A 23,514-nucleotide genomic window follows, 5' to 3' on the forward strand; every position below is an offset into this window, starting at 1 on the left:
CTCGCACGCCAGCTGCCATATCCTCTCTGTGAAGCTGCAGCTCGCTCCCAGCAGAGTGCTTTCTCCAAATGTGAGCTCCTACATGTGAGGATCGAACCACCACAACTCAGCCTCCCAGCAACAAATAAGCCAGGCGGGGACCTGCTTTGGTAAAGCTTCTTTTATGCATCCCTGGCAGCATTACTTCAACCTTTGCCAAAGCTTCTCCAATATTTCCATATCCTCCTCTGCACCGAGCGGGCTGTGGACTCCAGCAGTGGTGTGCAGAAAGCCAGGACCATTTCTCCTATGTCTGCTTGATGATGCTTGTGCGCAGAGAACTCTGCGGTCACCGCCAGAGATGCCATGTCATGGCAAGGACTTGTGTGGCTGTGGTTAGTCCTAAATACTGGAGCCTTTCTATTAGAAATTTTTTATATGTTTCCCAGCCTGTACATGCTGCATTCAGGTGGCGATTCAGGACGCTCTGTAAGAATGAATATATATATATTTTTTCCTTTTTGTTGCTATCCCACCAGTCAGTGTGCCACCGTCAAACTTTGCCAGGCGGAGATCAGCAGTAAGAAATGCTGAATGGCTTTGGTGCTGGTACCAGTCCTGGGGGGCTCTGCCAGTAACTACACTGCTCTTTGACGTCTTGGTATAAGCAGCGGTATTTCAGCTCTGTCAGTGATGCAGCGTTTGATCTCTCTTGTGTTCTCCCTGCCAGTTCCACGCAGGGGAAGTTGCTAATTAGGATGTCGTTTGGCATTAAGTGAAATGCACTGCAGAAATTCAAGCCTGTAGACCCTCAGGGCAGGGACTTGAATGGACAGCCCTGGTCCTAGCAGCCCCAGAGCATGTTGTTACAGTCACCTCACTAACAGGTGTCTGCAGCAACCTCGAGATGCTGCTGGTACCACAAACGGAAAGACAAAAAGCATGTTTTGCAGGAAGGCTGGGCTTTTTGCACCATTGCTGATGATGTCAGCTGAAGAGCTGTGGTTCTGCCCAGCTGAAGCTGTGTGCCTCGTTTTTTGGAAAGCAAAGCGAGGTGCACCTGGGGAAAAATAATTCCAGAGATACTGCCAGGGAGAGAGGCAGCCTGCCTTCCTGCTGCTGGTTGTGGCAGATGCTGGGGTGGCAATGGAAGGTGATAGTGAGAGGATTGCGGTGCACAGGCTGGAGACAGTCGCAGGAGACAGATCATGTCAGGTTGATGGCAGTCGGGACCGGAGGAGTTGGCCTGTGAGCAGTTGTGGCTAGGAGATAGTGAATGGCCCAGCTGTGAGATCCTTGTGCTATTTAGGCACTGGCAGTGATTGGAGATAAGAAAGGGAGCATTCAGGTCAGCCTTCGAGGAGAGAAGCCAGACTTTTGAGTGTGGGCCTGCGGCATTGTCTCCCGAATGGAAGCGATGAAAGTCCAGACGCACGGCGCGGGGCAAGCTGGGAGTGAGTGACCTTGTGCTGGCCTGGACAGAAGGCTCTAAGAGTTTTGTTAATCTGTTGATCTAATGACTCACGCGATTCGTGTGATTTGCCTTCCCTCGTAACTTGACTGTGTCACAGCACTGGCAGCGGGCTGCCTGGTTCGCCCGGGACCTGCTTTTCCCAGCAGGTGCTGCAACACGGGAGCTGCGTGTGAACTCTGCTCTCGTGGCAGGAGCTGGGTGAGCGGCGCTGGGCAGCAGCCGCTGTTGCTGCAACTTGGCCTCCGTGCCAAGGACAGGAGGGAAGGCTCCCAGAGGTCTGCCCAGGTTGAGGTGCCAGGAGAGGGCTCTCGGCTTGGTTCCCAGGTCCCTGACCTTCCCTGTGCATCTCTTCTGCACTCATTACTTGAATATATACCTCTCACCCGCTGTCATCTGCCCCTTGCAGCCCAGGCCGTGCTGCTATGAGGTTTGTCTCACAGTTCTGCTGCTTTGGGTACATCTCGCCCGCCTCTCAGTGCCAGAATTTGCCTCTACTTGTCTTTTGTGTGGACACTGCTCATTCTGTGTGTTGGGAGCCATTCTGCCTCCAGGCACACACGCAGCCAGTGCCTCCCAAAGGCTGACCTCCTTGTCCTCTAGTCTGTGTGAATATTCTCTGCTGCCCTCCCCACCCCACGTCCTCCAGCAGCATGCCAGGCACCTTCCCTCTCCTCGCTTGCGCTGCTCCGGACAGCATGCTGCTTTGAAGTGAGACCCAGAACACACAGAGAGCCCGCAGGGTGGATGGGATCCAAGCGGCACGTTCCGTATCTGATTTGTATTGTCTGGTAACTGTTTGCTAAATCCCTGGTGCGGGAGCTATGTTCCAGTGCAGGAGAAAGCTCACAGTTGGTCAGAAAATACAAACAGCAAGTAAAATAAAAATAAAATAAATAACAAAACAAAAACACAAAACAACATTCAGTCTGAAGTCTATATGGAAATAGCCAGTATGGCAATAATCTCTAATTTTATTTATTTATTTATTTATTTTAAATAACCATTTTAATTGAGCCTTTTTTATTATTGGCTAGAGAAGTTTAGTTTAGCTCTGGAAAAGGCAAAGTATGAAGGCGACTGAGCTAGTCCCTGAATGCCTTGCTGAGAAGTAGCTTTCTTAGAGCAGAAGGTTCTTTAGTAGGTAAAGGTATGGAGATAAATCATGCAAACTGAGACAAGAAAAAAGAGGGTGCAGGTTTATTAGTGTCTCTCCTTGCTCAGGAGATGAATTGATCTGCTGAAGCTTAATTCAGGACTGCATCTGTCCAAAGGATGTGTCCAGTGCAGCGAGAAGTTCTGGGTTTGGTGGGGGACACAGTAAAATTCTGTGGACTTGGGGATATAAGTCTGTATAGTCTTAAGATGAATGAAGTCAGAGAAATAGTGTTTACAGTGTCCTTCAGTCCATCCCTCCTTCAAGAGCACAAGAAGGGCACATCAGCTCCTGAACCGGTCCTGAACCAGATCCAACTGGCAGAGCAGGAAGATTCATGCTGGGCAACCCCACCACTGCTCTCTAGGGCAGCGTGCACCCATGGCAGTACCTACAAACACCCCGTTCGTACTCTGTGGCTGCCAAGCAAGACTTGGGGTGCTGAAGCAGGATGCGTTGGATCTTTTTCTTTCCTCCTTGGGGAAAGAAATGACTGCCCTGAACCTGTCTGCTTCTTTTGGTCGTGCTGCTCTGCTCTTGGGACCTGGGAAGTGGTATTGGGTCTTGGGAGGTTTGTGCCACTGGTGAAGCAGAGGTGAATGAGGACTTCCTGCAGTGATGGTAGGGGAAACCAGTGATAAAAGAAGCTGTTGGTGCCCTTTGTGGTTTTTGTAGGAGTGTTTCTGGAGCAAATGCTATTGCCATATACTGCCGAGAGCAAATGCTGCACAGTTGCATGTCCCAGCAGTGTGAGAAGGAAGATCTCAATGACCCGATGCTCCTGTTTGTGAAAGATTGGTTGCACAAAAGCAGCAATGCCCTCCCCAATCCCTGGCAGAAGTCCCATCTGGATAAAGAGCTCTGCCTTCGTACACTCAGCCTCCTCTGGAGGCTGTCCAGGCCGGACAGGAGGGACCTTGTTGCCTCCCAGCTAGAAGGGAGGAACGAGACGCCTGATCTGGACATGGTGTTCCTGGCGATGCTTGGCTGCCTGTAGGTTTGTATTCTGCTGCTGTTTGATTGTTCAGCTTCACGCCCAAGGATTGTTTTGTGCTTGGGGGCTTCCAGGGGAAGCAGCGCAGCTCCAAGTCCTGAATCTCCTGCGCAGGTCTTCATAACAGGGCTGAAAGTGGGCCCCAGCGTGGCTTCTGGACCACTGAGATTCCTCAAAGCCTTTCTAGGAGCCCGGCAGTGCCAGGGGCCCTGTAGCAAGGTCAGTGTCCAGGGCTGTGTCCCTGGGGCACTCTGCCTGGCAGTAGCAGGGCGGTGACATTGCACAGGCACCTTCTGCCAGCCTTGTCAAGTCCCTTTGCCTCCCTGACTCTTTATTTCCTTTCCCAGTCACTGCTGACCATGGCCCGGGGCACTGGGTCATAATCTCTGCTTAATGTCAATATGTAACTGGCAATTCCTTTTTTTTTTCATGTATCACCAATATGTTTGGATAATAATTCTCACTGAAGAGACCTTACACTGACAGGGAAGAGAACTGAGCCAGGCCTTCACGGACGTCACCCGACAGAAGCTCCTGTCCCCAAAATTTGATATCTATGTATAGCCAGTGGCTGAGAAGAGCAGCACAGCTGTGGTTTCTGTGCCAGAGCAGAAGCTTTGGCTTAGAGGTCTCCTTTTTTCTGCCCTGTCCTTCACCTGAGGCTGGGCAAGTGGAGCTGTTTCAGCCCGACTGCGAGAGCCGCCAGTGCGCTCGGATGGAGTGGCCTTCTCTGGTCCTGCTGTCCTCCCGGCCAGCCCTCCAGCACCCTCAGCCTGGGGAGGGAGATAAAGGCGTTATCTTCTGCCTCTGGTTCTCCAAACAAACAGGGCAATGTGCCCCCCTGGGCAGGCACCTTGGACCCGCCAAATGGCGACGCTTGTGTGGGTGCTGCTGTTTCTGCCATCTTAGCGCATGAATTGACAAGCAGGGCATTGACGGCAGCAGGGACACACACAAACGCTCCACTGTGTCCCCTCTCACACCTTCCCCTCCTCCTCCTCGGCCCCGATGCCCGGAGGACAATGGCTCTATCCAAGCCAAGGTTCACAGCTGGCAAGGGCGGAGGAGAGGCCAGGACCAGGGTGGGGAGCCGGAAGGAGAAGGGCCTCGGGTCCGGAGGGATAGCGGCTCTGAGAGGGAGCGGACAAGGAGAGATGGGAGCTGGGGAAATTTGGGAGGGCCTGGAAGAGGGAGAAGGTGCTGCCGGGCGGAGAGGCCAGAAGGAAGGTGGGAGGAGGAAGAAGAGGGTTCAGGAGGGAGGATGGGGTTCACTCACCTCTTCTGTATGGAGCCGCTTGCCTTTTTCTGCAAGGCTCCTTGAGGGACATGCCCTTGCCCTGCTGTTGTGTAGAGTGGTGCTTTCCTTTGGCTCCTCTTCTGCCTTGGGATGTCTCGCCACACACCTTGTCTTCCCCAGAACCTGGGAGAGAGGATGTTATCTCTATACTGGCTCTTATCACCTCTCTACTAAGAGGTCAGGAGTAGCAACAGGTAGGAAGGGTTGCTGTGAGCCTGAGACAGGACATGTCAAACACTTAGGGACACTTCCTGGCTTATCCCAAGGCACTTTTGTCAGATCTATTCTGTGCACGCAAGCTAAGAAGATGTGGGCCTGTGTGAGAGCAGAGGGGGGATTTCCAGGTGATGTGGGGCTGCTGCTGCCTTGGCATTGGGCTGCAGCCCACCGATGTTTTGGTTGCACTTTGTAATCTGGGAGGTTTGCTGCTGGCTCACCGTTCAGCCCGGTTGTTGCTCCAGGGTCTTTCTGGCCAATGTAGACCCTACAGCTCTTTCTATAGCACTTGGAATCCGGAGCCTTGGCTAAACCCCACCTCTGTGTCAGTGGGGATGCAGGAGCCGCCCCATTGCTTCAGGAGGGCAGGTGATGTCCTTGGCGGTGGGCTGACAACGTGATGTCCCTGGGAGGAGATGTGGGGTAGCGGCTGTACTTCTGCATCAGCTGAGGCAGTGCTGCATTTTGTGGTGGGAAGGGGCACCCACTGGGTTTGTGCGTGCCAGAGAAGGGTGTCTTAATGCAGCTGGAGCCACTTGGTGATGGCACATTGGGGTGAGTAACCAGCTGGTGCGGGTCAGCTCCGTTGCTCTTGGATCAAGTGAAGGCCCCCAAAGTCATGGAGCTGCATGGGTTGGCACCACATAAACGTTTCCCCTAAAGGCAGCCTGTGCAGACCCCAGCAGGCTGTCCTGGAGCGGCTGAAGGGGAGCCATGTGTCAGGAGGGGCTCACCCCCAGGGGGAGACGTGCTTCAGGACAGGGAGGGGACCCGGGGGGCCTTTCTGTGCTGTGGGCAGCAGAGGCTTCGCTCCAGGGTGGTCCCGAAAGCGCTTTAGGGGAGATGGGGGAGAGGTCTGGCTTGGCGTCCCACTCGGGTTACAGGAGCCACTTCTGCCGGGAGTGACTGGTTATCGTTACAGTCAGGTAATAAAGAGCATTAATTAAGGAGGAATGCTGGGCCGGTATCTGGGGGGAGGCAGGGGCTGCGGGGTCGCGTTCCCTCCTGCCGAAGGGGATGTGTCCCCCCTCCGCACCCTCTGGGCAGCTCTGGGTTGGGAGCGTGGCAGGAGGGGGGGCTCATCCCACTATCCCTTCAGCTAGGCGTGCTCTGTCCCCATGGCTGGCTGTCCCCAGCTGGCTGCTGTGTCACCCAAGCCTCTGGGCAGGGACAGAACTCCATCGTGGCCTCCTGTCCCTCACTGCATCCCATCCCAGGGCAGCACAGGCACAGGGGGATGCCATTCCCTGAAAGAGCAGGACAGTGCTGGGCAGAGCCAGCTGGAAGGAGCAGATCTGAAGCCAAGCGCTGGCCCCACAGCTCCACGGGCTTAGGCGGTGTTTGGTTAGCGAGCCGTGGCCCGGATTCCTCGTGCTCGCGGCCCGGCCGGCAGCCAATCCTCCAGGGCTGAAGGATAAACACGGGAGGAAGGCGAAGGGGGTGCAGAGCGGCGTGGGGCCCCGGGAATGTGCCGATGCGGCAGCCCAGCCTGCCGATTGCACAACCTGGGGGGGAAGATGGTTGGGCCACGCGCCTCGATGCCGCACTGACCGTCTGGGCATGGTGTGCTGCTGCTGAGTGATGCTGTGCTGAACCAGGCAATGCCTGGCTGCTGGGAGCAGTGCCCGGCAGCATTTGTCCTGCTCAGCCTGGTGTGCTCCTGAGGCTCGGCGCCTGTTCCAATATGTGCTGGAGACCACGGGTATTTGCCCCCATCCTGGCCATGGGGTCAGGGCTTGGCCTCCACAGCGCCTTGGGAGCTCCTTGTCCTGTCTGGAGTGAGTGCACAGCAGCACTACAGCCCTGACGTCTGCGGCACTTCAGGAGAAGTGTCTGGGGAAACAGGCAGACCGTCGGCGCAGGCGTGGCAGAGGCTGTTGCAGGTACCTTTCCTGAGCCTTTCTGTTTTGGGAGCCAAACAGTGCTGAGATGGCGGCAGAGGGATGGAAGCGTGCGGTAAACACTCACCAGCGTCTGTGGGTTTTCATTTGTCTTCATTGCAGTCCTCTTCTCACTGGCTTTCACAGCACTCAGGGTGGAGCAGAGTGCTTCATTTCTAATTCAAACCTGCACTCCCTGAAACCGAGAACAAAAATTCAGCCTCTGGTGCACGGCTACAGTGCTGCGGGGAGGCCCTTGGCTTGGCACAACCTCTTCTCTTCCTCCTCATCGCTGGCATTCCCCCACCCTTCACTGATGTTCCCCAGCCCATGAAAACAGTTGACCTCGTTGTCATCTCCAGGTTCCCACATCTGGTTCTCGTTAGCAGATCCCAGGATGAAGTTCCTCGGCTCTCTCCCTTCCTCCCACCCGCAGGTGACCCAGGCAGGATTATGGGCGATTAGAAGACAGGCAACAGAGCAAGAATAGGTGGGGGAGGGACTGTTATAAATAGAAATACCATAAACTTATCAGCCTATCACTCGAGGTAAATTCTGGTTTTAATCTCTCAGACCTGTAAATATGATGACTCGCAGGGGCCAGACACCTTTAACTCTTTCAGAGCCCTGAGGCCGCGTGCCCATCTCAGATGGGAAACGGGATGCAGCAGAGCACCTGAAAAGGGGACAGGGAGCACCCTGAGCCAAGAGGATGTCACCAGAAGAGACGAGCTGGCAGACTCACTCCATCCAAGCAGAGCAGTGGGGAGACAGCAGTGCAGGAAGCACCTCCGTTTGGATGTCGATCGTGTTTGGAGGTTTGGGGAAGGCAGAGAAAACCAGTCCAAACATTGGGATTCCTGACATTCTCACACGTACAGGGGCCTCTGCTCGCCCAGCGCTGCTCACAAGGAGGGTGCTGCGGGTTTAACATCTTGTTTTTCGGGCAGAGTTTACCTTTGGGGTCTCCTCCTTCCTTTTGTGAGGAAGGGGTGGAAATGCGGGGGTCAAGAGGAAGGCAGGACAAAGGGATCTGGCAGGTTTGGGAGTTTGTTTGCAGCACGGACTGAAGGAGGGCTGAAATGGAAGGTTTTGCTGTAAGAGTTTGATCTGATGAGCCTCTCCATGTCTGTACAGGGAGGTCAGCATGTTAGCAGGGGGGGGTTGTACAGCGTGGCTGAATTACTTGGCCCTGGTGCCCTCCTGCCCCACGATGCTCATCGTGTGCAGAGCACGCTAATAAGCTGCTCTGCAAGAAGGTGCTCTTTGGGCAGCTCTGTGGGGTACTGCAGCACGTCTCCAGGCTCACTGCTCCAGATTGGAGGGCAGAATTTGTCCTGTTGAGCTTCAGGGACATCAGCGCGTTACAGGTGACAAAACCTCTAGTGAACATTTTGGAGCAGGTGCTGGTACAGAGGCAGGGCCGTAGGGCAGGAGGTGCTATGTGGGCATTGCTGCTGTCCTTCCCATGGCAAGGAGGCGAATGCTGGCAGCACAGAAGCGCTTGGGGCTTCCGTGGGCTCCTCCATCTCTCTCCTGCTGGGAGAAGAGGATGCAGGAGTCCGTCTCGTGCAGGGCCGTGTGGGTGTTATGCTTCCCAGGGTCCCTGCTTCAAGGCTTCCTACTCCCTCCTAATCCCCAGGTTGGAGGGGGAGGGATTGTTGTTAGTGTCATTAGGAGCTCGTGACTCTGTGGAGAAGTATTAGCTTTTAATTAATCACCTAAGCTGGCTTTTGGTTAGAGCCTGGCCTTCATGGAAACTACGGGTGGTGGGATGTTCCTCGTGCGGGCACACTGGCGAGACCCACTGCCCCAACATTCCTGCTTTGTTGTAGCTGGCGTGACTGCTTCCATCCGCAGGCCAAGGAAAGTCCTTTATTTTTCAGATTTTTTTCCCATCACACATGCGCAGCCGGCCCCCCACCACGCTGTTATCACAGCGCCACAGCTGACGCACCTCTCGCGTCAGGTTGCTTATCACACCCTTTGCCTGGGTCTCAGCTGAGCGCTCCTGAAGGTGACTTCTAAGAGGAGGTAGCAGAAAAATATCAGAGCCCAGCAGCTCTGCTGTCTCTTGAGGGCTTCCCATCCTTTCTGGACAGGTCCCAGGTTCCTCTTCCACCATGGAGAAGCTGCTGGAGTTCGTAGGTGTGAGGGGATCCTGTTGGGGTCAGATGTCTTGAGATTTTTTTATGGACAGGCTCAGTAACTTGTGAAAAGGCAGCAAAATCGGTCAAGTGCCCTTTTTGCTTCTTTGAACCTGGGTCCCCACCCTGGGCCTTGAGATGAAGATGGGCCTTCCAATAGCTTTTGAGGTGGATGTTTGCCAAATGCATCGTGATTTACAGCTTGGTGTCTGACCAAGGGTGAGGTGGCAAAGAGGGGCAGTGCTCACCCCTGGCAGAAAGTTTTGGCCAACGATGATGCTCACAGGGGGGAGGCTGAGGGGTGGTTTTTGCACAAGGGGTGCCTTAGTGGAGACATAGGTGGCGAAGAATCAGAAGCAGGGTATATCGAAGGTCCTGGGGCTTGAGTGAGGGACACAAGCACCCATGGTGCTGGCCCTTAATGAGCTCTGCGAGGGAGGTGCTGGTGCAGCTCAGGACCTCACAGGCTCTGCCTGCCTTGTTCTTGTCCCACTGCAGTGCCAGCCCAGCACTAGCATTGCATGTCTGTGCTCTGGATGTGTCCCTTTGTAATGAGGATTCACACAGGAGAGTGTCACCTCCTTGTCCCCGGGCTCTGCCATGGAGGCGCACGGTGCACAAAGTGTTAGGTGTCCTGCAACGGGACGGATGCCCGGGATTGTCCCCCCTAGGCAGGGTTACTAAAGGAGAGATCCCCCGTCCGCACACACACCCTGTCCGTTTGGCAGAATTCCTGGCTGGATTTATTTCTGCCGATTTGCTTGTCTTGGTATGAAAGGGATTTGCAGAGGGGAGTGCTGCAATTGGCCGGGTGCGGGCTGAAACCCCCCGTTTTCGGTTTTGCGGTTCAATGGCTGACCTTTCCCCACCGCCTCGCCTGCGGGAGGTGGGGGCCGTGAGCAGGTCTCCTCCTGGGCCGGGGACACTGTGTTTGGACATGAAGTGTTTGGGCCTCTCGGGAAGGGCCCGTCTTCGTTATCGGAGCTGGGGGCGGCAGGGGGGGCCGGGCCTTCTCTTCCACTTTCTTGGCAGTGTCTTTGGCACCGAGGGCTGGCACCGACCCCAGAGGGCTGCAGACTCCCACTTCAGAGAGACAGATAAAGAAAGCACTTTCTGTCAACAAAACCCGGCCCAGCTTCCCCAGAGCAGGAGAGGGGAGGAGGAGCCCTCCAGGAGAAAGGAGAGGGAAGTCCACCGCTTGCCCCCGCAGGAGAGAGGAGAGGGAGGAGGGCTCCTGCGGCATCCAGAGCCGCTCCAGAGCCATCATGGCAGCGGTGGAGAAATTCCAGTGCGTTCTGCAGGGCAGAGGCGAGGGTCTAAAGGGAAGGACTCCAGCTTTCCCAAAGCACCACTGAGCCCTGCTTTAGGGCCCTGGCTTCTGCACGGATCACTCTGTGCTGTGGCCCCTCCATCAGCCATTAACTGCAGCCCCAGCTAGGCTGGTGCCCTTGCAGCTTTGCTGACAAAGCTGCTGCACGCTGCATCAGGGCCAAGTCAGTGGTGGTTGGGCAAGAACTGGCTCTCGTGCTCCATGGAGCTCAGGCCTGGCTCCATGACCTCTCTTCTCCCACGTGTCCTGAACCCAGCCCCTGCAAAACCCTCTTGACCCACGGCTGGACCATGCCCTGCAGATTGCTGCAGACGAGCCCCACCTGTGTGTCCAACGTCCTGGGCTGTGTCACCACCCTGACTTGTCCCACACACACTGTTCCTGTCTGGTTTTACAGTGGGGTGCAGATGGGTATGGACAGATGGTCCTTTTCAAAACAAAGGATCTTCTCAGATTGGTTTCTTGACTCAGCAAAGGTTTTTGGTGGTGTTTCTGACCTGCACGGAGAGGGTCTTTGCCTTTCATGTCCTTCTCATGGCTCTTGCTTCTGCCTCCTCTCCCCTTGCAGGCCATGACATTAATGGAGCTCTGGAGCCATCTAACATCGACACTAGCATTCTGGAAGAGTACATCAGCAAGGAGGACTCACCAGATATGTAAGTGTTTCCCTTGCTCCACAACAGAAACAGTATTCACTGATGTTATCTGTGGAGAGGATTTTGAGCAATTTCCAGTCCTGCAATGTGAGAAATAATCTGGAAATGACTGTGTGCCCTAGCTGTATTTCTGTCCCTCCTGGAGTCCTCCTTTATAGCTCTTTATTCCCTTATTTATTTCTAGTTCTTCCTCCTATCTCTTCCCTGCTTCTTGCCTTTGAATTTCTTGTCTCTTAGCCACTGTCTTCTGTCTCTTCTTTTCTCCCTCCTTGAAGGCACTGCAAAAGACTTTTTCTGAATTCGAGCAATGTGAAAGCAAGCAGTAGCAGCTTGGTGTGAAAGATTAAATCCCCAGCACAGCATGAGTGTGGAGAAGGGAAGGGTCTCCCTGTGTGCACCGGCAAATGGGGGGGAAGACAGACCTGGGCAGCAGCCAGTGGGGTCTGGGCCATAGGTTGGGAGCAGGGTCTTGTGCTGACGCGACAAAGCAGCTTTCTTGTGCTGGTCCATAAGGTGCAGAACAGATCCTACTGTCTCCTGGTGCTTTCAAAAGCTTTGAGGTTGGTTTCCTTGGCACTTCTGGCCTTTACAGCCCCATGGGTGGATTTTGTGCCATTGGGGCTGCATCAGTCCCATTGACCTGGGTGACCAACCTGTACGCTCTTGCTCGTGCCACCACAATGCTGGCTGTTTCACTCATCTTCTGGGTGTCCCAGATCACCCAAATGGCTCTGTTCCCACTGCTGAAGGGCTGGGTAGCGGGTGGAAAATACCATCTGCCTGTCCTGCTGCTGAGGTTGTCCCCTTCTCTCTCTCAGCTGTTTCCCTGACATCCCTGCTTCAGCTGGCTATGCGCACCCCCAGCCCTCCAGCTCAGCTGCCATCAGCGCACCTCTTCCCAGCTCCGTCGCCAGTGCTGGGCATGTCACCAACCCCGCTCCCAGCGGTTCCCTCCACCTTCCTCCCCCGGGCGGCCAGATCCCGATCCGTCACGGTCCTCTTCTGGCCAACCCTTGCGGACCCAGCTACGGTGCTCACCTCAACTGCAATAACAACAATGGCATGGTGGTGCCCAAGGGCTACCTTGGTGGCCACTGCCTAAACAACGTGGTCCCTCCAATCAAATCGGAGCCCAAGGCCTCCTACGCACCTGGGTAAGTGGGGCTGGGGTGGCAGAACGAGGGCACATTGTGGGACTGGTGTTCCTCCAGGCTGGTGGTGCTCGGAGGCCTGAGGTAGCTTTTCCCACAGTGCCTTAACTGCTGACCACGTCAGTCTGTTTTAAGCCCTTGCTTCACAGAGAGAGGCTTTTTCACAAGTGTATGTCCTGAAGTTTCCTGAAAGGTTGTTGAGTTTGGGTCTTGTCTGTCTGCATGGATTTAGGGAGGATCAGTGACATCCCACACTTCTGCAGGTAGACGGATGACTGGGTTGTCCATGCTCTACATCTGCAAGCGCGTGATGGGAGAATCATAGAATCATAGAATATTTGAGTTGGAAAGTTGGAAGGGATCCACAAAGATCCACAAAGATCATTGAGTCCAATTTCTGAGTCTCCAAAGGACTACCCCCCCCCAAAAAAAAAATCAGAATGTTGTGGTATCATCCAGTTTAAGAAGGAAGAGATGCAGAACACATTTGAACAAAATAAAACTCAGTTTCCAGGATGTGCCCATGACTATCTCAGGGGAAAGTGTTAACTAAGTTGGGAAGAAAGATGCGTTTCTCTTGGCCTGATGTTTTAGAGACTCCACTCAAGAGGAGAGAGTGTCTGAGCTGGATTTATTTTCCTTCGCAACAAGCTGTGGATGCAGCCTTGGTGAAGGGGAAGAGGATAACAGTTTTAGTAGTGCTGATGGACTCAACTGGAGAACTAGTCCTGGGAGGAGGAAGGATGTGGTTCCTGCTCCGTGTGATGGCCTTGCCGAGAGCATGGCGACATGGCAGCTGCCATCTGCAGTGATCACCTTGGTGGAGAGCACTTCGGTGTGATGTGCCAGGAGGGTATGGCAGTGGCATCTGGGCTAGGAGCTGGCATGGTGGGCGGGGGACCTCTCTAAGGCTGCCGTCCTTTCCATGAAGTTTTGCTGCCTGGAAATTCACACAGAAGACTATGTCTTGTGTTTTCTTCCTCCTCATCCCTCTGGTCCATGCTGCTCCCTCCCAGCCACGGGAGAGTGAAACAAGAAGGTGATCTGAAACTGGGCGGATGGAAATCAAAGCGTGCTGCAACATATCCATCAGCAGGAGGCCTTGCCAGTTGGTGGTGGTTGTACCTCAAGGAACAGTGTCGTGGTCCAACCCGTCCCCGTGGCACAGGAGGTGGGTGGCCATGCTGTGCTCTCTGCATAGCCAGTCTCTGCCTTCTCCAGTGGAGCCTGTGGATGTAAGGGACGCAGAAGCAAGGATGGGCCCAGGACTGCTCATCTCTACAAGCCCTTGTCTGGCTTTTCTCCCTCTGCTGTGTGCCCTCTAGTGTTGCCAGCCAGTACGGCGTGGTGATTCCTGGCTTCGGAAGCCACCAGCTCACTGAACGAATGATTCAGCTCTAATGTAGCTCCACTGGGATGACTTTGGCCCTTTGCATGAACGTGAAAAGATCTTCCAGAATGTGACAATCTAAACAAATCTGCACGTAGTTTATTCCAGTTGCCGTATACCCAGAAGGCTGCATGTGGCTGAGTGGGAACTATACCCAAAGGTATAATGGGATGCCTTTGTCATATCCCTTTCTTCTGCGTACATCTGGCATTCTCCAGGATGTGAGAATACATGAGCGAGATCATAGCGCTCCTCCATTCATAAACCAGGCCAGATTACCTGTCTGCTGGCTACGTGTCATCTTGACTTGCACCAGGACAACAAACCCTTCATGGAGACATCAGGAACCACTGTGGCTGAAAGAACTCTGTAATCATTTAGGGCTGTCACTGGGGCATTTGTTGGGGACAGATGCAGTTTTGTCTGTGGTGAATCATGTGGCTATGTGAGTGGGCTCCACCGGGACCTGGTGATCATCGCATGTAGTGGAAGTGGGGTTCATAGCAAATCCTTACTATTGGAGATGGAGATGGTTTGGGTGTAGATGAGCTGGTTCAGTGTTGATGGCAGCATTTCTTCAACGTCGCAGAATGACTCATTCTGCTGTACTAAGCTTTTCCCCAAGAAGTAGTCTCAGTGTTGAGTACCAACAAGCTCTGTCCATGGGCTGGTTGTGCCTCCACAACCTGCCTGCGTGAGTTTGGTAGTGCCCATCTTTCTGTTCCAACTCCTCTTCCAGTCTCTACTATTCTATGAATTGTCCCTCACCCTTTTGTTGTTGTCCAAAATGAGGCTTGCTGAGACACAAATCCTGATAAACTCACAGGAAATATCATAGGACATTGTGGACAGCTTGGACAGGGCCTGAAAATAAGGCTGATGCATGCTCCAGACCAAGCATAGGAGGGGAATGGAAAGGTGCCACTTTCTGGCACCTTTCCATTCCTTTCTGGGAACTCTGTTGAAGGCTCTTTGTTGGGGTTACCACAGCCCATTCCTCTCCAACAAGTGCTGCACACCACCTGGTCATGGAGAACCCATTTACTGGGTCGTGGACTCCTCTGGTGCAGGAAGATGCTGGTGGGTGTCCTGGTTCACAGCTGTTGTAGGTGCCCTCAGGAGCAGCGGGGTCTGGTTTCAGAATGGTGTGTGCATGGTGCGCTGTAGTTTTCCTCCCCTGCAGCCCTAAGCCTCTCACTTGCTTTTTGGACATCTTTTGTCCAAGAAGCACTGGTTTGTCTGGGACTGTTTTGCTGCCACCAAGCTGATGGTGTGAGATGGGGGAATGGAAAAGGATCTCCACGTAGAATCTGCTTGTGATGAGAAGTGTGGTGTTGGGAGACAGGGAGGAAAGCAGCCATTCCTGGCTTAGAAGGAACAGGCTTTGCCAGAGAGCTGGGCTGCTGAAACATGGCAGGGCTTGTCACGGCTGGATGTCACCCAGGATGCAGAGGGTACAAGTGGGCAGACAAGACACCTCCCTGCCAAGACATTCTCTGCCACGACATCTCTCTGCCATAGGCCTGCACAGCGGCAGAGCATATTGCATGGGCTTTCTCTACAGCATAGACAACGACTGCTCCAGCCACCAGAGCTGCCATCTCCCTGCTCATCCCTGCTGCAGCTTTGGTTTGTGGTGACCATGGTGCAATCTAGCTGGTATCTCATTTTTTTCCATGCATTTGATTTGCAAAATACTGCCAAAGAAGAACTGGTGTCTGAGACAAACAAATTGATCGCTTGTGTACCAGCATAGTGCAAGATTTACCTTGGCCTGAAGATGTACGAGGCCTAAGATTCCTCTGCAGGAGCATGCATGTTGAGGAGGGGCTGGGCAAAGGAGAAGGAAAAAATTGGTTCAAACTATTTTTGAAGGAGCTTTGGAGATGGCTGAAGGGCCCAGCTGCCTGGAGCGTGCTCTGGCTTCAGGTAAACTAAAGGAAGAAGCAGAAGCTAACAAGCTCCCTGCCATGCACCTTTGCTGACCCTGTACACAGTGGGTCTAGTCATCGGTCCTGCAGTCTCCAAGCCGTGGGTGTGCTGTAGAACGCTCCCACTTTTATTTGGTTGCATTTGGCGGTCAGGGCCAAATCCTGCTCCTGATGCCAGTGGAGTAGAGCCAGGGTGATACAGCCGGCAGCTGTGGTGGCGCTCAGGTGCGTACAGGTCGTACGGCAGAATCCAGCCCACAGGCTTCCCAGCTTTTGCTTTTGTGCATCAGATCCCAGCTCCCCCAGAGCCACCCATTGACCCATGGTGAAGCACAGGGTCTTTCTCTGGGGAATATTTCCGTTTGACTTCTTTCAACTGGACAGGAGCTGCTGAGCAGAGGGGCAGTCTCATAGGCACACCAACATAATGTCTATCCCTGTGGCCAAGGTCCAGGGCAGCACTGCGGAGATCTGGGCAGTGGTGACAGTGATGGCAGTCCCCAGCTTGCCCGCTGGCCACGCTTAGGGTGATGAGGATCCACTCTGGGGTTTCCAACCAAAGCCTGGAGGGTGCCGTGATCAAACTGGTCCTAGCGGTTGTGCTGGAAGCTGGTTTAAAATGACCTTCCCTCTTCTTTCCCGATCGCTCTGCAGCACTTTACCTGACTCTCCCCCGGACTCTGGATCAGAAGCCTACTCCCCTCAGCAGGTGAATGGTAAGTGCTTCAAAGAGAGAGGCGGGGGGAAAAGTTTAATAATCAAAACCCCAAACCCAACATCCTCCCCCTTCTTGTTCTGTGAAAGTGGTTGGCTCTGAAATCTTTATCAGACGGGAGAAAACAGGCGGCTGCAATACGTGGGGATATTATCAGTTAGTAAATATCCCTAGACTTTCGCCTATTGTTCGCCTGCTAGTCTTTGCAAGGGGGGAGAGCGAGCAAGAGAGGGAACAGGAGAGAAGGCGAGGTGTGAATCCATTTACGTGGGGAGAGATCGGCAGTGTGGCTTGTCCCCAGGAGGGTGGGATGTGGAGCCTGCGAGCCTCCTTGTCCTGCCCTCTGCCTCGGGTGAGCAAAAGGCAAGGAGCGCGAGCGCGTCCCTGAAATGGAGCCTGGCTCGGGGAGACCGAAATGAACCCGCCGTTCAGCAGTAAGTTCCTTCCCAGCCCTTCCCTCCCCTCCAGTGGGGCTAGCTGATCCTGGGGGTCTTCTGCTGTCCCTGCAAAGGGCAAGGGAGAGCTAGTTCCCAGCCGGCCAGGCACAGCCGGGGCACTGCCAGGCCCTCCCGGCTCCCCTCAGGGAAACCACTGAGCGTTATTCAGTCCCTGTGGTGACCTTCACGGCTCTATGGTGGCAGAAACTCCTTGGTGAGGAGGGAAGGTTGCTTCTGGTCTCCCTTCCCCCTCATCAGCAGCACCCTCTTCCCCAGGCTCCAGCCCAGTCCCTACCAGGAACAGCGCCTGCTCTTTTTTTTTCTCGATGGAAGAGGTCAAGAGTTCTGTTTATCTTGCTAAAAAAAAATCCCTGGAATTCCTCCTGGCCCTTCCTTAAATATAACAAAGAGGCCGGGTTGCTCACCACAGGGAGAGCTGCTTTGACGTACTGGCGGAGCGGCAGCACCTCTGCTTGGGGAGGAGAGGAGGCTGCGGAGAGCACCCGAGCTGGGAGCATGTGTCCTGCCTTCAGCAGACGCATCAGCCCCAGTCCCCTCCTTGGGTTGGAAGCCTGTGGAAATTGTGGTGTGCTGTGGAGATGGCGAAGACGCGGTGTCCAGAGTGTCTGCCATCAGGGCATGTTCTCGCACACGCGTGTGCGGGTTGTCCCTTGAAAGCTGCCAGCTGCCAGTGCCAAGGCTGCCCATGCCGCAGGGACAGGACAGTCACTAAGGAAGCCCTGAAGCAGCTGTCTGTCTGTAGGGGCTCGGTCTGCGGGTTGTTGGGAGGCTCCTAGAAGCTTCATCCATCGGCTGAGCGGTGCCAAAGCTGCCTGGTGGCTGTGTCATTGAGCCGTGCTAGTCTGTGCCCCAGGTGACGCTGCTGGAAGCCGAGTGCTGGTCAGGAAGGCAGGAGCAGAGCTGGGTAAGGGGGATGGCATGCACGGTGCCCGCTGTGCCCAACTGAAAAGCAGAGCGATGCTCTGGGATCTCATTGAGCAGCAGAAAGCCTTCGAGGAGCAGAACAGGCAGCAGCAGCCCTCCTCCCAGCAGCCTTGGGTAGGAGGGCTCTGGGCAAATACACCTTTCCTTCCCAGACCTCACAGCAGGAGGAGTTTTCTGATTTCTGGTCAAGAGTTTTGGCCGCATTAGTCAGCCGCGGGCTGGTGGTTGAGTGACCAAAGTCCACCCAGCTCAGTGTCCGGCTCAAGGCTGGCCGGTGGCACCTGCTTAGGGGAGCAGCCTAGCAAAGACCAAGCAGACGTCTTCCCTGCTATCCCCTCCATGTGCCAGTGGCCTGTAACAGCCTTGTTTGGTCCCTGCATGTGTTTTCTCCCTCGTGCAATGTGCTGGTGCTTAGCTTACACGTCTGGGTGTCCATAGCAGGGTGCAGAGAAGCTTTGTCCGGTGTTTGGAAGTCACTGTCCCTTCCCACCCCGGGGCCAAGCACCTCGTTTCTGCAGTGACCTTGGCATCCTGCAGGGACACCTGGACATGCCCGATGTAGAGACATCCCCAGGCTGTGAAAACAGAGCAGCTTTGTCCTGTTGTAGCGGTCAGTGGAAGCTAGTTTTGTGGGGCTGGGGAACAGGCCACCCGTTTCCCCAGGCGGGGGCCCAGCAGAGGGCTCCTGTTCTCCGTCAGTGGCTCAGCTGCGCGTTTTGGGGCTGCTGGGGCCTTTTGGTCCCAGCTTCTTTCAGGTGGAGTGCTTCAGCCAGACATCGGCACCTGGCTTGCTCACAGCTTTCAGCCAAAGCTGTCTGTGTGTGCTGTGTTGCTGCGGATTTGGTGGGCTGGGCTCTGGGGAGGTCCCTGGAGGGCAGCCTGAGCTTAGCTGCTCTTTTTGCTGTCATTTCAGGGGCTCTGTTGTTGATCTCCTTAGCAAGTGCAGGCTTTTGGAGCAGACCTAAGATCTGTTTCAGTGTTAGGATGGAAGGGAAGGACTGTTCTGAAGGCAGTGTCATACAAACGCACCTGGGCTCAGAGAACACAGAAGTCATTACCTGCTCTCAGATGAGCTTGTTCAGGTTTGCCAGTGCACCAACTTTCTTAACAATGTGTTTGGTTTTCTTTAGTACAATTATGAGCACTGTTTCCTTTGGTCAATTTCTAGGCATTCTGTAGACAAGTTGAGTGATACTCAATCATCCATCTTTATACACTTTAATTTTTGCTCTCAGATCCCAAAAGGGTTTTGGTTATAGTTATAGCCCTGTGCTGTGCATTGACGTTATGGTTAAACAGCTGCAGAGAGATGGATTTGCGTGCCCCTCTGGACACCAAGCAATTATTCTGATGGTGATATAGTCAAATCAACCCTAATCATGGCATCGCTTTAGCGTCCAGCTTCTCATTGAGGAGGAGGAAGATAGGATCACATTTGAATGCCTTTTTTCGTTTATTTAAATTTAGAGATCAAAGTCTCGTTCTGTTTTAAATTAAAAATATAAAAAATAAAAAACAAACAAGTGCTGCTCCCATAGAAATCCTCTTCGGTGACGCTGATGAGCTGGAGGTGTTCAGTTGTCCCTGCTCTTCTCTAGTTGTTCCCTTGTCTGCCTCAGCTCTCGGAGAAGAGCACAGTGAGTGTCCTTAGTAGTGTGTAGTAGCACTCGAACACATCAACAAGGCTTTTTGGCTGCCCCTGGCCCAAGCAGGGTATGGACATCCCTGGGACATCTGTCTGCAGGGACTACAGAGGGGCTGGTCCAGGCACCCCTGGCTTCGGGGCAGCCCGGCTGGCTTTGTGTAAGGGCTGTGCCCTCGGGGCAGCCCCAGGCTCTGTTGGCCTTTGGCACATGAACATGTTGCTGGGCACGTTCTTTGGGCCACTCCTAGAATCAGTAAAATTAGGCAAAGTCCAGGTGTTTTCTCTGTAGCTGTGTTTCCAGGCACAGGCTTTGGGGCTGAGCCTTTACATCCCACTGCACTTTCATGGCCCGTGCAGTTCCTTGGTGCTGCAGGAATATTGTGCCTGGTGGTTCTGCTGCTTGAAGGGATGTACAAAGCTAACACAAAAGCTGCCTGGGAGTTTCTAAAGACATGCTTTCCCTACAGAACAGCCATGTAAGTAACCTAGGTTTCGGAAATATCAGGAATGTTTGTGACAATCTTCCCTGCTGTCCCTCAGCCTGAGAACCTATTTCTCCTTTGAGTTTTGGTTGTTTGAGCTTCAAGATGCTGGGCCTTGCTTCCTTTGTGCTTCCAGTTTCACCTCCTCGCAGAAGATGGACAGTGCAGGACACCAGGTTTGGTGGGGCTGTGTCCCCCCGTCAGCTGGCCAGCCACTGCCCTGCTGCATCCTTGCACTTGGCTACGTGCTCAACTGGGCAGTGTCTGAGGTTGACACCGAGCCTGTGCTGCGGGCACGAGAAGGGAAGCTGTGCTCCAGTTCTCATGCTGGGTATCCCTGAAGGTGCCTGGGGTGCCAGGAGCACTGCGGGGCCTGAGAGGAGAAGTCAGAGCAGGGCAAGGCAGCTGTTGCAAGCAGATGGTGGCTGCAGGGATGCAGCCGTGCTGAGGCTGGGCAGAAGAGGTAGGGAGGTACAGGTTTGTGAAAGTAGCCAAGGTTGGGATGGTTTTGAGGGGAGAGGAGTGTTCAGTAAGAATTTCGGACGGGTGGGTGTGGAGCAGAGGCTGGCCACGGGCTGGAAGCGCAGTGGTGGCCCTGCCTGCTGCTCTAACAGGCGTGCCTCTTTCTCTCTCTCTCTCTCTCTCTCTCTTTTGAGACCCTCACCTCCTTCGGACCATGACCCCCGAGAACATGTGCCACATGACTCCCCCGTCTCGCCTGGAGCACCCCCCTCCACCGCCACCTCCGCCGCCGCCCCCCCACCTGCAGGGCCCCCCGCCACCTCCTCCCCACCCGCACCAGCCCCAGCACAACCCTCACTTCCCCGGCCTGCAGCGGGACATGTACATGAAGGCCGAGCCCCTGATGCCACCCTACGGCATCGGGCAGGGCATGGCACCGGCCGACCTGCACCATGCCCAGCAGTCGCAGATGCTGCACCAGCTACTCCAGCAGCACGGAGCAGAGTAAGGCCTCGGGGTGCTGGGCTTTGTGATCTTGGGGTGATTTGGGGACCTGGCGGGATGGGGGGCAATGGGAGATGGATCTTGCAGGGTGCATGAGTAAAATTGCTGGGTTTAACCACAAGTTAACCAGCGTGTCCTGGTTGTCTGGGAATGGGCTGGGGAGGTGTTGAGGTAGAGATGTCGCAGAATGTGGGGCAGGGATTGCAGTGCATAGCTTGGAGCTGGGTGGTGGGGAGAGGCAAGAGAAAAGCCAAGGTGTAACTCAAGGCACAGGGCTTGGCCATCACTGGGTGGGTGGGCAGAGCCTGGTGGGAGAAGGAGGTGAGGGTGCTGAAAGAGCCCATGGCTCCAGGCACAGAGGTTCTTGTTGTGTTTTTTTTTTTTTTTTTTTTTTTTGTGTGAGATGGCAGCTTTTTCCTTTCCTGCTCAGCTTTTGCTCTCCCATTGGTCTCACAGCCTCCCGGTGCACCCTGCCAAGAAGAGGAAACACTCTGAGTCGCCCCCCAACACCCTCAATGCACAAATGCTCAACGGGCTGATAAAGCAGGAGCCAGGTATGGGGTCTGTGCCGCTCAACCCTGACAGAGTCCAAACGCCTCCCTGGCACCAGCCGGGACCGCTCTCACCAGGTATGTGGTTTTCAGCCCCCCTGTCCCTTAATACCCCCAGCACATCCCTCCAGGCCCAGACCTTGCACTGTGCCCTGGCCATCAGGAGGCTGGCAGCACAGGTGATGCAAATCGCTTCCTTGTACTCTAACCCGAGTGGATGCTTTGTTGGGGTGACTGAAACACGTATTTCCCCCTTGCTGCAGGCCTGATTCAGGACAATGACAGTTTAAATGGTTCCTACCTGGATCCCAACTACCAGTCTATAAAGTGGCAGCCGCATCAGCAAAACAAATGGGCAACTCTCTATGATGCCAACTACAAAGAACTGTGAGTAGTTCACCCAAAGTCAGATTCCCCTTTCATTTATTAGTGTCAAGGGACTGAGGTTGGAAGGATCCACTCACAAAGTTCACCTTGGGCTTCCCCTTGTCTTTTATCACTTTCTGATCTCTGCTTGCCTGCACTGTGGTGGAGATACTCTCTCTGTGGTGCCTTTGCCATTGGGAAAGTCACTTCTCCGCACTTCTACAGGGATGGTAGAGGATCAAGATATGGGGCTGGTTCTGTAGGAGCCAACAGAAAGCAGTTCAGCAGACCTTGGGTTTTCATGGGGGGTTGTTTTGGCAAATCAAGCCTTGCCTGAGCGTGGTTTGGATCCTCAGCACACTTTTCCCCTTCCAAGGCTTACAAAATGTCCCGGATTTTAAAATGTGTGTTAGGATTTACAGGACAATAGATAGCATGAAAGACTGGAGGTAATCCAGAGCCACTTCAGCACAGCTTGAGAGCAGCACAGAAAGGAGCTTGAGGAGGAGTGGGAGTAATTGGTGGGCAGAGGAGAAGAGGAGAGAAAGAAAGGAAAAGAGAAGGGTTTGAGGGAAGCCAGAGGGCCAGAGAGACTGGGGAGCAGGCGGAGAGGAAAGCCTGGGGTGGCTGAGGCAGATAGGGGAGCAGAGAGAGGCTGGGTGGGAAGTGGGGGTCAGGAGCTGGCAGGAGAGGCTGGGGCAGAGGAGGGTGGGGGCAGCACATGGATGAGCCTTATAGGAAAGAGTGCTCAGGAGGAAACCGCTGTGGATCCTCCCTGCATTCCTCAGAGGTGACAGAGAGCTGGCAAGCAGCAGGCTGGGTTCCAGGAATTGAGCAAACGCCCCCATTTCCCCTCCTCCTCTTTCTGGACAGCCAGGGGCTGGTAGGGTCCTCTCAGGGGACGTGGAGGAGGGGGTGCTCTGTTGTTTGTGATACCAAATTACCCAAGACTATGAGCATAGCTTGCCCAGACGGTGCTCAGGGTGGGAACCGAGGATACCTGGTGAGAACAGTCGTGGAGGCAGGGAAGGGTCTGTGATGTGCAGGGAGGCTGCAGCTGCAAGCCCCAGAGCTCCTGCTCACAGATCTCAGTCTGCCCTCGTCTTCATACCGCCTTTAATTCAGACCTCTCCTGCTAACATGGTGTGCTGGGGGTTGTTGCCCTGCAGAGCAGTGGCCATTAGTTGGTTACTTCTTTGGTGACATCCTGTCATTTGCAAAGACTCTGGTTCTGGTTGTTTTGGCAAGCACAGCAGGAGACAGGTAACGTGGGGAGGTGATTGCGTCCGTTTTACTAAACTGTTTCCATCAAAGAAGCATCTCCCACCTTCAGGTAGAATATCAACACCCCAATTGACCTATTCCTATGGGGGAAGGAGAAAAAGGGAGATGAATAACGTGATAATTAGAAGTTTCTACCCTGAGATGCAAGGCTGCCTTCTTCACCAACAGCAGAGTGCTCTTTGCTACCCACTAGACTTTGCTCCTCTTCCCTCCCTGGTAATTTTCTCCACTGCTTTCTGCATTGTGACTGTGTTCACTGTGTAGTTTAGGCAAGTTCATGCAGTTTCTGCCTGTACAGTAGTTTTAAATACATGATGGAGCCTGGTATCCTCTTTCCCAATGTATTTGGTGGTTTGCTCAAGTGGGCAACTCCTCTGCAGAGCTTTTCTTCAGCTTTCAGTGTTTCCTTCATGGTGTGAAATCTTGTCTTTAGGGTGCCATGGCCTGGCACCAGCCCAAGTGCCAAACTTTTCCCATCATGTGTTGCAGTGATGTGAGGGCTACTTCTAGGAACTCGTGAGTAGC

At 54.2% G+C, this 23,514-nt stretch overlaps 1 protein-coding gene across 5 annotated transcripts in view; it reads left to right on the forward strand.

The window, feature by feature from the left end:
* MYRF (myelin regulatory factor) overlaps positions 1–23,514 on the forward strand; it is a 61,162-nt gene that overhangs the window by 13,183 nt on the left and 24,465 nt on the right. For 4 of the 5 annotated variants that reach the window (XM_072038583.1, XM_038179663.2, XM_072038584.1 and 1 more), the window contains exons 2-7: positions 11,039–11,126; positions 11,945–12,280; positions 16,253–16,314; positions 20,479–20,788; positions 21,245–21,417; positions 21,603–21,726. In XM_072038583.1, coding sequence (XP_071894684.1) covers positions 11,039–11,126; positions 11,945–12,280; positions 16,253–16,314; positions 20,479–20,788; positions 21,245–21,417; positions 21,603–21,726 — 1,093 coding nt within the window. The remainder of the gene's footprint in view (positions 1–11,038; positions 11,127–11,944; positions 12,281–16,252; positions 16,315–20,478; positions 20,789–21,244; positions 21,418–21,602; positions 21,727–23,514) is intronic. The other variant, XM_072038585.1, reaches the window with a different exon arrangement.

This window comes from Anas platyrhynchos, chromosome 5, assembly GCF_047663525.1.
Source record: "Anas platyrhynchos isolate ZD024472 breed Pekin duck chromosome 5, IASCAAS_PekinDuck_T2T, whole genome shotgun sequence".
NCBI classification, from domain to species: domain Eukaryota; kingdom Metazoa; phylum Chordata; class Aves; order Anseriformes; family Anatidae; genus Anas; species Anas platyrhynchos.